Genomic DNA, 13807 nt, shown 5'->3' with positions numbered 1-13807 from the left:
TGGACTGTGTAATATTATTACACCTTTTTTCCCCAAGTAAATAAGCATTTATTCATCAAATACACTGTGCGAGGCACTGCAGATACAAAGACAGAGTGAAATAACCCCTGGCTTCAAAGAACTTCATAGAGGTTAAGGTTCATTCTACAGTTAATGATTATTTTAAATTTGAGATACATGTTTCCATACACAGTCAGCTTTTTTAGTTTTACTTTATATGTGGAAATTTTTTCCTTTTTGGTGTTCATTAAATTCTGAATAAAAAATAAAATTTAGCTTTAAAAATTTATTTTTTTAAGTGAGGCATTCTCAGCAAAAAAAAAAAAAGAATTCTGGACTGGTGGCGGGGGGGCTTTTAAATTTATTTGCATTCTTCAAAGATAGAACATTACACAGAAATTCTCCTAATCTATCTAGACTACATGTGTTTCTATAAAGTTACATAATATATATGTAAATAACTTTTAAAATTCTAAATGCTTTATAAGTTCATTGTCTATTCTTTAGTATTGGGAGCTCCAGATCTATGATTTCATCAGGGTGTAGAGGATTCTCAGTGAGGAATCCTCTCTAATAGTGGCACTGGGCAACACTCCTGTAGTCCATTTTGTAACGATTCAAATGACGCCACCTGCTGGAGACACTGTAGAAAAGCTCCACCATGAGGTGAAGGACTCTGAGGGCAAGACCATGCATCTTTCCTTTGGTGTCAGGAAGTGACGTTTGCTTGTGGGAGGAAGAAGGGGGAGCCTGGCGCTCTGACTCTCTCTCTTTCCTGAGGACTCTGGTGGAGAAGGCAGCTAGAAATGTGCTCTGCCTTTAAGAGATAGATGAATCTAGGCCTTTCCTTCTCTCTATACCAAATTCTTATCCTCCTTAATAAATGTTTAAAAGTCTAACTCTTGCTAAAGCTTATAATTTATTGGCGACCACTAATTAGATATTTTAGACAGTATAGCTAGAATTTTAGCCCTTTACAGTTATCTCAGAAAGTCACAGGGTGACCTGAGAGGGCACATGGCTTTCCCTACATTACACAGCCAGTATATACCCAAGACAGGACTTGGGCCTAGATCTCTACTTGAACTTGGGTTTTCATGAGGGTGAAGACAGTTGCCTTTGCCTCTTCACCACCCTACCTTTATTCATTATTGGCCTCTTAATTCTATTAGGTAGAATTTAGATGAAACATAAATACCTTGCAAAAATCCTATCACTTTAAGATGGAGGGGAAGAGTTATGACAACTGATACTGATTCTTCTGATTTTCTCTTCCTATAGAACAGAGCCCTTCTTGCATTACTGTGGTTGTTATTATGCTACCACATCACTCTACTACCAAAAGTTCTACCACTTAAAAATAGTTCTTAATTCATATTGATTTAAACATGCACCCTGAGCTAAATCAATATCTGAGGATTTCCACATTTGCTACAAAGAGGAAGTTGTGTCTCTAGGGCAAGAAAGTAAACATTGCTGTCTGATTCTGTTTTTCTCTGCAAGAACCATTTTCCTGGTGATAGATACATGCTGACACATTCCTGTCACTGAGATGACCTACAGCAGAGGCAAATGGCCACCCTCCAGGGGTCCAAGTGTGTTACTGCTAATTGCTTTAGTTATCCTTATCAGGAAAACTGATCTCTTCTACTATAGGGATAGAAATTGCATCCTAAAGGAAGGAAACTTGCTGAGTATAACTGTAAATTATTCAAAAAAAATCCATTAATAAAAATGGAAGGCAGTGTTTAGGGAATGTTGAATACAATATGAGTCTATGTGCAACAGAAGTCAAGCATATCCTGCCTCTATCATCACCACTGGCTCTCTTCTATCTTGTTTATATATCTGAAATGAACATTTCTTGGTTAAATTATTTACCCCATTTTCATGCATGTGTTTATGAAGAATTATAACACACATGCAAAGACATTTATTTCATGGAAATATCAATAAAAAATATTGTTAGGAGCAGTTTATATAAAGTACCATGTGCTAGACATTGGGATAGGGTCTTTCAGCTTTTCTCAGAGCAGTCTCAAAGGAATTTACAGTTTCTGTTCCTAAAACAAAAAAGTGGGGAGAAAAGTTATGAGGGTCAGGGAAACCGAGCAGGCAGTACAAGAGGACACAATGTTAGTTCGCTTCCAAACGACTTTGATTAACCAAGATGCTACTGTTATTCTCTGTCCAATAACTTAGGGTCAGCAAGCCCTTTTCAGTTCTCATTCTTGAAAATAAACTTTCCCTATGAAAATACTGACCCAGTCCTATTTTAGATATCCCATACCATTTTCTTGCTGAAAATATCACCATAGAAAGTGTCTTGGGACACTCTCCTGCTAGAAATCTTGCCATAAAATGAATTTCTTTCCTATGATTTTGCCCTCAAGCTAGATTCGGTAAGCTTAACTTTTTCACTCATTTCTTTTTCACTAAAATTGGGCAATGAAATGAGATTATTATTTTTGTCTGTCATGCTTGGTATTTAATCAAATTATTTAAATCCTCTTAAAACGTATCAAATGAGATGCTGTACTCATATTCAATATTACTCAAAAATCATTTTTTTCTTGTTCATAGCGGTGCTTCACCAAAACTGCTAAAATTAGCTAGTTTTTTATTTTTAGAATTATTCTTATATAAATATGTATATAAGTATGTGTGTGTATATATATATATGTGTGTGTGTGTGTGTGTGTGTGTGTGTGTGTATGTATCTCCCAAGAAATCTCTTGTCCATATTACCATTCACTACCTTAATTCATTTTCGCCACTACTACTATTGTGAGAATTTCTTAAAATTGAATTGGGTATTCAACTGCTCAATGAATTTCCCAGGATTCTTCTTTATAAAACCCCAGAGTTTTGAAAAAAGTGATTTTTCTTTTTGCCTTCCACATTGATAGACTAGACCATTTGATTTTAGAGTAAAGGCCTTTATAGCAACAGAGACCATATTCAGTAATCTATTTGGAATAATTTCCATTTCAGTTGGTTAGTTAGTACTTAATTCTTCTTTGTGTCTAATACTTGATGAACATTATCATTATTATTGATTGTTTTAGAAGCTAATTTGCCCTTAACCTCCATTTATATAAGATACTTATGTTAAAAAAATCCTAAGCAGGCATATGTTCAATATAATGAAGGTAACATTGAAAGAGATGTGCTTATGAAATAGAGACATATGGACCCAGAATACATGTTTATTCACAAATAACTGGCGTCTATAAGCTATTCCCATTCATCATCTTTCTTTTTAGCCACAAAACCTCACTGAAGTTCACATAATCAACCACCTCAACTTTAGCAAGTGTTTTGAATCTCCTCATCTTCTCACTCCCACCAAGTCTCCCGCCTATTGTTATCTCCTCCCCTGGCAACAGCCACCAAGGGGAAAAAAGACAAAAGAGAGTTTCAATCATCCAATTCCCTTATAACTCAAAACTGTCATCTTGAAGTAGATTGAGAGAATTGGGGAAGTGATAACATCTCCTCCGAGTATGCCGAGCTTCACAAAAAGAGTGTCTTGGCCAGAGTCAGGTCTGGTTTAATTAATGATAAATAGATAAAGCAAAGGGCTCAGTGGAGTCTCCCTGCATCAAGTGTCTTCTCTAAACTCTTCTAAGTGGTGTCAGTGGAAAGAAATAGACTCCACTCGGAGGTTTTCAGCTATGCCCTTTGTGTTACCTACTGCCTTGACTATCATAGACTGAATGAGTCTCTTCAATCTCCCCCTTATCAGCGGCTTTGACATCAGCATCTCCTGTCAGATGCAGTACAGCTAAAATAGACTAGCTAAGCAAAGGCTTTGAATCAGGGTCAGAACCAAAAGAAGACAGTTCTGTGCCTTACTGCTTTCAGACCTGTCTGGAACAGCTCCTCCTCCCTAAGCTCTCCCTTTCCTCCAAACACATACACACGTGCATATGCACACACACACGCACACACACACACACACACACACACACACACACACACACACACACTGCCCCACATTAAGCAGTATAGGATGCTATCTCATTAGGTATAAGATGTCAAGTTTCAAAATATTGGTTTAGGAGCTAATAGAATATGACTGAGGGAAGAAGAAAAACAGAGAGAAGTGACTCTGGCACTACCCCAATTCCATTAAAAAAACTTTAAAAAAAAAAAAGCCAACATTGCCTGTAGGTTGTCATTTGCTTAATTCCATAACCAAATTGAAAGGACAGAATTAGAAGCAGCAGGTGGGAGGACATGACTACAGTACAGCTAGCTGAGCAGCTGAGACAGTGAATCTGTGATCCTCATAGAAGGAATGGTCCCAATTCTGGCAGCTTTAGCCTCATATGTTGAAAGGAGAAAGTCAGGATTAATAATATTGAATGTATGAATAATACAACAAAAGGGCCATGTAGTTCTTAGCTCTCGTGACCTTTGATGTGCATGATGACCTTATAATGCGAGCACTGGTGGGTATGGAGCAATGTTTGCGTGAAAATAGTCTTGATGTTTGAAGTTCCTTTGTTAAGCAATAAGCGTTTTGTGGTTCAGAGACTAATACCGATGATTGGTGGTACTAGACAGAGAATCAAAGGATCAGGATTTTAGTTCTTGCTCTGCCGCTAGCTGTGGATGCTTAGAGTCTCTTCATTTCTGTTTTCCTTTTCTATAAAATGGACCAAATGATACCTCTTAGATCCCTTTCAGCTCTAAAATGGTGGCTGTGACTTTTACTATGGATAGTAGGTATATGGCCACTTTTGATTCACTTTTTTCTCTATTAAAATTGCAAGTCCATCCTTGAAAGAGATGACAGAAAACAAGACCTTGATGAATACAATATCAAGCTCTACTAACAATAAAGTGATCACTATTCTACTCAAAATGCCTTAACGGCTCCCTACTGCCAACCAAATAAAATCTATTCTCCTTAGCCTGGCATTAAAGGTGCTTCACAATCTGGTGATACCTTATCTTTACAGCTTTTCTATGTGTCCTTCCACTTTGCCGAGACAAAATAAACAACTCCCTTTTCATTAGACTTTTCATCCTCCATGCCTTCAATGCCCTCCTTCTTTCTCTCTCTTCATCTGTAGAAATCCTGTCCTTTAAAATCCAACCCAGATGTCACTCCCCTACCCAATAAACATCAGTGGCTCCCTATGGCCTCCAGGAGCAAATACAAAATGTTCTGTTTGGCATTCAAAGCTCTTCATAACATAGCCCCTTCCTACCTTTCCAGTCTGCTTCTACCTTATTTCCCAAAACATACTCTGTAGTCCAGTGACACTAACCTCCTGGCAGTTCCTGAAACAGAACAATCCACCTCTGGGCTCTGGGAATTTTCTCTGGCTGTTCCCATGTTTCCCTGGAAAGCTCTCCCTTCTCAACTCACTGACCTTTCAGGTTTCCTTTAAGTCCCAACTAAAATCCCTTCCTTTACTTAAGAGATTTTCTTCCCTAAACCCTCTTAATTCTATTACCTTCCCTCTCTTAATTATTTCCTGTTTATCCTGTATACAGCTTGCTTTTATAAATTGGTTTTCATGGTGTCTCTCCCTTTATATTACAGCTTCCTTGAGGGTAGGCATTGTCTTTTGTTTCTTTTTGTATCCCTAGTGCTTAGCACAGTGCCTAGCATATAGTAGTAGACTTTTTTTTGGGGGGGGGGGCAATGAGGATTAAGTGACTTGCCCAGGGTCACACAGCTAGTGGCAAGTGTCTGAAGCTCCATTTGAACTCAGGTCCTCCTGAATCCAGGGCCGGTGCTTTATCCACTGTGCCATCTAGCTGCCCCACACATAGTAGACTTTTAATAAATGTTGAGTCATGGAGATGCTACCTCCTTGAAGTCTTTCCCTGATGATCCCCCAGTTGGAAGCAATCTCACATCACTCTTCATCTCTCTCATGCATTTGCTACATTTTTATGTTTTATAGCATTACTGCATGTGTCCTGTCTCCTCTATCACACTGTAAGAGTTTTGAGAACAGGGAATCTGCTATATTGTTTTTCCACTGGAATATAAACTCCTTGAGATTATGTATTATCATGTATTATCTTTGTACTCCTAATGCCTAACACAGAGCCTTGCACCTGGTACTTTTAAATGCTTTTTGATGGATGGATTATTTATTATTTCATCTGTTATACCCCAATCCCTAGCGCAAGTGCCCTGTACAAGTAAAGGCAATAAATATGAATTGAATCAGAGTTGTTAAATGGTCAGTGTTTCCTGTATATAAATGACATTAGAATCTATCCCTTGATGACCAGCCTGCCCTCCACACTAACTTATTAAGGCTGGGCCTCTTAGATACCAGATACATTCTCTTGCCAGGATTGTATTCCAAGTCATTCCAACTTGGCAGAAGCTGCCAAAGCTTTTGTGCCACTGGCGCCTCCTTCAAGAACACAGCAGGACAAGACAGGACACACATGTACAAGTAGCTTAACATGCTGGGGAACACTGTTCTATTTTGCAGTGAACAAGTAAGGTAATAAATTATGAAAAGTGCTCTTATTTATAAATAGTTTCTGTAGATTATGTTAAGTTTTTTTAAGGTATCCAAACAACATGATGGTTTATTTTTTAGCAAACACTGAGACCCTAAAGGTTTCATATGATAACCATGACCCTTGTGTAACATTCCATAGCTTGCAAAGCTCCGTCACATTCTCATTGAGCCTCACAATGACACTGTGAAGTCAGGAAGTATTATTATTCCCATTTTAATGAGGAAGAGACTGAGTCTGAGAAAGATTAAATGACGAGTTCAAGACATGTCCAGCTAGTAAGCCAGAGAGCCAGGTCTGAAAGCCAAGTCCTAACTTCAGGTCCAGAGGACTTACCACTACTCTACCGTATTGGTCTCTGAAATATATTAAAAGGTTATTGTATAAACCAGTTAAAGCCTCAAGTCCTCTTCTTAATCATAATCATAAGACTAATCAGAACTGAACAGTGAAACTTAAATTTCTTTATATACTTAGCTTCTCCTTTTTCTTCCTATTTTGATTAGTTTTTATAACAATCTATTTATGAGGGATAGATTCAGTGGATAAAGAACTGTTTCTATAGAGGATCTGAGTTTTAATTCTGTTTCCAATACTTAATAGCCACATGACCTTGGGCAAGTCCCTGGGCTTCAATTTCCTTATCTGTTAGATAAAAGTCTAAATGACCTCTGAGGTCTCTTCCATTTCTAGTTTTATGATCCCATGAGTCTGTGTATTTTCTCTGAGATCTATAGATGCAGCTAGGCCATGCAGGGGACAAAAGACTGGGCCTGAATTTAGAAAGATGCAAATTCAAATCCTGCCTCAGGCTCTTACTAGCTGAATGACCTTGGTAAGTCATATTACTTCTATTTGTCTCAGTTTCCTCATCTATAAAATGGAGATAATAATGGACCCTACATCCCAGGGTTGTTGTGGAGATCAAATGAGTAATAATTGTAAAGTGCTAAGCACTGTATCCAGTATGTAGTGCTATGTAAATGTTAACTATTATTATTTTTATTATTATATAGTAATATGTAATTATATACTTTAATAATTTCTTAATAACATATTATTATTACATAGACAAAATTATAAAGTCAATAAAGACTTCCAGACTCCATTACCTTGATACAATACCAAGAACCCAACAACATATTTATATAATTTGTCAAGATTTATAACACATTCTTATAACAGCTATGTGAGGAAAGTGGAACAGATGTTATTATCTCCATTATACAGATGAGAAAAGAGGTTCTGGTGAGTTTGGGTGGCTTACCGATACTTTCAAAGCTAAGTTTTGTCCGGCCTGAACCCAGAGCTCCTGATTTCAAGTTTCTTCAAAATATCACCATGTCCTCCTTCCTCTTTTTTAATAATACTTTGCATGGCACTTTGACTCCTTTTATGATTCCCTGGTCTTCAGGGCCTCCAGGCACCAAACTCAAGTCTGCTTTCCCATCTTCTCCCTTTCTTATGCATTCCTCCTCCATTTCCCCCGTCTTTCCTAGGTAACTTGCAAAATAATTCAACAACATAATTCTACCCAGAATGTTAGTGGCTAACAGATTTCCTTTTTTTTTAGTGGTTTATAGTATTTTTTTATAAACAAAGACCTGCAGTATTTATGCAGTAAGGACCTAAAGAAATGACAAATATGGGAATTTCAAGACTATGGTAGGCTAATGGGACAGATGTTTTTGAGCATGCATGCATGTCTCTCAGGTCACTCCAAGCCATTGGATACTTACTCTTTCTTCATGCTACGTTAGCTTTGGCTACAAACAAATCCCATGTCCCCTAAATCTGCTTTATTCTGTAGTGCCAGTGTGTATCACATGGGAAATAGGAAACACTCAAAAATCTGTCAATCTCTTGGATGATATTCCAAATACTTTTTTTTTTTTTTTATGGCTTCCAGCATTAGCTCAAAACTGTTCTGTCTTTCTTTACTGGTTAGAGGATTAAGGTACCTTTAAAAAACCCTGTGAAATTATCTGCTAACCAACAGACTTATAGGAATGGTTTTCTGAGAAGTACTAATCCTACTTGTCAAGTGAGGAAAGAGGAAAGAAAGGCTTAGGGAAGGAATGGCCAATCCATCAACCTACTTGTTCATATCACACTTATAACCTTTATGTGCAGCCTTGAAGAGAAAAGAAAAAAATACAATGCTAAATGTGATGCTGCCATATAAAACAATGGTAAATGCTTAGAAAAAAACCTAAAACAACATCACTAATCTCACAAAGTATGTGAGAGCGCGATTGATTTTTTCTATCTTGCTTCTCTCACAATGTTTTCATGGATTAAACAATTAATAAACTTTGCTGAATTGTTTATTCATCGATGAGTTAGCTGTTAAAATATTGAAAACAAAACAATTCTACTCCCTATTCTGACCTACTCTTCTTAGTCAAGTAAGCTATCCTTGACATAAAATAATAGCTTTCAAATATATCCTTGGAAACTGCAAGATTTCCATCAGTCATTCATCTGAAATAATATTTACAAAATGAGATATTTGTAAAGAACTTGGAAAAAAACAAAAAAAATTAAAATATAAAAAAATTTTAAATTAAAAAAAAAGAATTTAGCACAGTGCCTGGCATATATAACAGGCACTTAATAAATGGTTATTCCCTTCCATTTTCCTTGCCTGTTAGGAATTCCTCAAAAGAAACTGTAGTTATAACATTTGTGATTGTTTACTTGTTTATCTTTGGCTTCAAATTTCAAAGTCCTTGTTTTGTCCTAAAGGTCACATTAGGGGATGTGACACTTTTCCCCCCCATTTCAATCATGGTCTCTTTGTAATATTTCAGTTCCCTTTCTGTATTTCTTTCAGAAAAGGCCCTGAGGCATAAAATCCCCAAATAAAATCAGTTTATTAACTGGTGTATATGAATATGTTTTACTCTCCTGAATTATTTTTCTTTTAAAGTTGTATCTCTGTCTTACATAAGACAACTATTCTTTTTACATGATCAAAAATAATCCTAATGAATACATACTATGATGTGAAACTTGTAAAATATCTTTGGCCTTTTGTGTTCTCTTAGGCTTGCCCCTCCCAGCCTCAACCACTACCATCTTCTTTCTGACTTCATCTCAACCTCTCCCCTTCTTTTCTTTCCCAAAGGCAAGTATGCCATGAGAGACCTGGTCCATCGGCTTCCAGGAGGGAACAACAGCAACAATTCAGCCAGCAAGGCTATGTCTGATGACACAGTTACTGCCATCTGCTGTACTCTGCATGAAGTGATAACTAAGAATATGGAGAATGCCAAGGCCTTACGGGATGCTGGAGGCATTGAGAAGTTGGTTGGCATCTCCAAGAGTAAAGGAGACAAGTAAGTTATCAAGTTGCTTCACACCTTTGGGACTTCTTAAAATAAATATTATTGGTGTCAAATAAGTATGCCTCATCTCAGCTTCTTACGAGATACATTATTTAGTCTCATTGTAAAACATTTGCTTAATTAACCTTGCTAGTTCAAAGAAGGGAAACAGGAAAGATTCCTTATTCATGCTAATAATAAAGCAAAATTGCTTGGTAATTAAGATTTGAAAAATAATTCATGTCTGTTTCATATGGTTCTGGCCCAAACCAAGACACCAGGAAGATTCTAGGAAGGAAACAATAATGGGATAGTTTATAGAATCAGAGCTGTCAAGCTGGGAAAGACCTCAGAGGTCCTCAAGCCCAACCTCCTTATTGTACAGATGAAGAAAATGAGGCCCAGGTGGGTTAAGGGAAGATGGGGCCCAGGTTCACAAATTTGGTAAGTACCTAAGGCAAGATTAGAACCCAGGTTTTCCTGATTCCAAGTCCAGTGGTACTGCAATGCTTCTCAATGAGCTAATCCTAAAAATGCTATAAATATTGAAGTAATGACTTGTTTGGGGTTTTTTTTGCTTGTGATAGGTTCAATCCAATCTAGTCCTATAAACGTGTATTGCAAGTAAACGTGTATGCCAGGTACTGTGCTAAGTGCTGGGGATCCAATTAATAAAAGGAAAGTCAGTGCCCTCAAGTTGCTAATGATTAAAAGAAGGAGACAACACACAAAAGGAGGAGGGAAAGGGAAGGGGAGGACCGGACACCAGATAGGGCAGCAGATGCAAAGTAGAGTGAGCTAAGTCCAGTTGCTGCCTTCCATAAAAGAAGGCATTGGGAAGAATTTGGTGCTCTGCCCTCTAATCAGAGGGAAAAGTCAGCTGAGGGAGGTGCTGTCAATCAGGGCATAAGTTAGCAGCATGGTGGTGAGTTTAGAAGTGATCCTGAGAGGGCATCTTGTTGCATAGAGATGAGACCAGGCAGAGAAGCAGATGCAAAGTGGTGAAATAGGTACATAAAATTACAATAAGTAAGGTGAACTTTAGGGTATTAGCTTCATGTATTTTGATAATGGAATAAACGATTGATTAAATGAAAAAATGTTGAAATAAATTATTATTCTAACACATAAATTTTAATGTCATCTAGCATCCATTAATAAGGCAACTAGGTGGCCCAGTGAATAGAGTGCCAGGCCTGAAGTCAGGGAGACTTTATTTCAAATTTGGCCTCAGACACTTAATAGCTGTGTAACCCTGGGAAAGTCATTTAACCCTGTTTGCCTCAGTTTCCTCATTTGTAAAATGAGCTAGAGAAGGAAATGGCAAGCCACTCCAGTACCTTTGCCAAGAAAATTCCCAAATGGGGTCACAAAGTATCAGACATGACTCAACAACATCAATTAAATTAGAAGGTTCAGTATAAAAATAATAGTTCATAATTAGGCTTATGTGGCTATAATATTATCTACTCATTGGTTGGTTAGAGTTTGATTAAAGGGCTGGAGAAGGAAATAGGATATGAGTTTCTTTTTTATCATGGCCTTAAGCATTACAAGATCCTAATAAGCCAGGGTAAGGGTAAGAGGGAGAAGACAAGAAAGAAAAGGGTAAGAGGAAGTCCTTGTTATGAAACTGAGTGATCTACCAGATAGTTACTTCATTAATTTTGACTTAAGACATGTACCTTCTCTATCCTAATCCAGTGAGCAGAATAAAAGGGCTCTACATTTATTTGGGGTGATATTCTATAGTGCTATGGCCTCTGTGGCAAATAATTGCATTGTCTTCCTTGTCGCTGTTGCTATTTGTAAGATTACTGAACTTCAGTAAGATTTATATTTCAGTTGTTTTATCGAAATACTGATGAGTTATATTGTGCCATTCATATTCTCTTGCCTAGTTCTTAGCAAGACCCTGGGCAGAAATATCAGATTCAGCTCTCTGAAACGATTAAGCCAAAGTTCTGAGCCCAACATCTATATGACACAAGAATCTTGCTTTTCCCCATATTCCGAGCATGCCATTATTGAACCACATTTATCCCATTGATTCTGGCTTTTAAAAGAAACACATATGCATTATATGTGTTATTGCACAATAATGCAATAACACAAGCATTGTTTTATTGTGTCATAAAGACTGATTTATAAATTTTAAAAATGGATGAAAAGGAAAATCCACACCAAATTACATACTCCTTCCATGGAAACACAGGTCAGAACATTATCAAGTAATAATCACTAAACCATCTATTTATTCCCCAAATCCTATCCCCTAATACCCTGCCCCCAACAAACTCCAAATTGTCCCACCAATTTTCTCTACCTATTAGAAATATCTGTAACTAATAGTCTTTGAGAGTTTTCTGGGGCACTTAGAGGCAAATTGACTTTCTCATGTTCACATAACAAGGATATCTCTGAAGCAAAGCTTGAACAAATGTCTTTCTTGCTACAAGACCAGCACTTTATACCACTATACCATACTAACTCTCATTAACTCATCTGTTAATTAAAAAAAATTAAAAGATTGAGAATTAACATTCTCCCTAAGACTTTATCATTTAATCCAATCATAAGCCAGAAATTATTCTTGTTTATTATTATTATTATTATTGCCATATACCTACCCCATATAAGGGTTCAAGTCTCATCTCTAATGCACATTGGCTGTGTTAACTTAGGCAAGTTACCTGACCTCTCCATGTTCTAGGAAGCTCTTTTAAGTTGCCAGGGAGGTAATGACATATTAATACAGAGAGATTTGTCATCTATAGTTTCCCTATGCCAAGGAAATCACAGCTCTAGTACCTACTCCCTGTCCCTATGTGTAAGATACCATATTCCATGGTGATAATAGAGAAAAAAACCAATCCCTATCTTTAGGGAGGTTAGAGTCTTAATTTATTACATTCTAATTAATTGTCTAATTTAAGAAAACTTCCACTGACTTGATCTACAGTAAGTGGCTAAAAAGAGTAGGATTTTTTCCCATCAGAGGTAATAGTTCTATAATTTTCCTTCTTCCTAAAAAGTATCATTCAGATTTAGACACAAAGTTACTTTTCTTTCTTTTTAAACTAAAGGCTTTGGGTTCTGTGCTGTGGGATTCCTTGCTGCATTATAATTGCATTTAATGTTAGTGTAAATACTATTATGTGAGATTGTTTAGAATCTCTATTTAGGGACCTTGAGACCTTCAGGCATGGTCACCCATCAATCCAATATTATGATTCAATTTTTTTTTCCTATTAAGTAGAGAAGCCCCATTAAGCCCTGATGTAATAACGCCACTGGGGAGATTGCTTGCCTAAGCTGTAGCTTGCAATATCACATTTGGGATGAAATGGGCCCCAGCATCAGGAGAAAAACAGTTTTCTCCTGTGAATGACATCAGAAGCACTTAAAAAGTCTCAAGCCTAACTGCGTTGAGTACCGAGAAGTCATCTCAGTGTGTTTCTCTGCTGCTTAAGCAAGAAAGTCACAGTGAAACATATGCCCATAAAAACATGCTGACAAATCTATACATATTCATAAGCACAGAGATCAATATGTTTTCAGTGAGAGGTGTTGGGAGAGGCCTGGAAGCTCAGTTGTCTCTTTAGAGCTCGGATGCCTGGGCTTAGCCTTCATTCTAATGTAATAATCTCAAAATAATAACCAGAAAACCTGAAAGAAGAGATCCACTTGCCTTTGAAGTTCTCTTAACAATGAAATAAAATTATCTAGTGAAGTTAATCAAGATTATGAAACAGCATGGGGGCAATTATTAAGAGATTTAAAGTCATCAATCTCAGTCAGAATCCTAGCTCCAATACTTCCTGTTTGACCTTGGGAGGATGACAGTGGGGGGAAAGGGGGGAGGGGAGGGGGAATTCCCTTAATCTGTAATCTAAGAGGCTTGAATTACAGTAACCCTTAAAGTCACCACTTCTAGTTCCAAATCTTATTATTGATAGAATTGTATTTTCATA

The 13807-nt window shown here is 37.2% G+C and overlaps 1 protein-coding gene across 7 annotated transcripts in view; it reads left to right on the top strand.

The window, feature by feature from the left end:
* CTNND2 (catenin delta 2) overlaps positions 1–13807 on the top strand; it is a 1127657-nt gene that overhangs the window by 1049063 nt on the left and 64787 nt on the right. For all 7 annotated transcript variants that reach the window (XM_043973915.1, XM_043973925.1, XM_043973939.1 and 4 more), the window contains one exon: positions 9635–9845. In XM_043973915.1, coding sequence (XP_043829850.1) covers positions 9635–9845 — 211 coding nt within the window. The remainder of the gene's footprint in view (positions 1–9634; positions 9846–13807) is intronic.

The sequence above is a fragment of the Dromiciops gliroides genome, chromosome 1, assembly GCF_019393635.1.
Source record: "Dromiciops gliroides isolate mDroGli1 chromosome 1, mDroGli1.pri, whole genome shotgun sequence".
NCBI classification, from domain to species: Eukaryota; Metazoa; Chordata; class Mammalia; order Microbiotheria; family Microbiotheriidae; genus Dromiciops; species Dromiciops gliroides.
The sequence above is the reverse complement of the archived record's forward strand: the minus strand, read 5'-3'. Positions and strand labels throughout refer to the sequence as shown.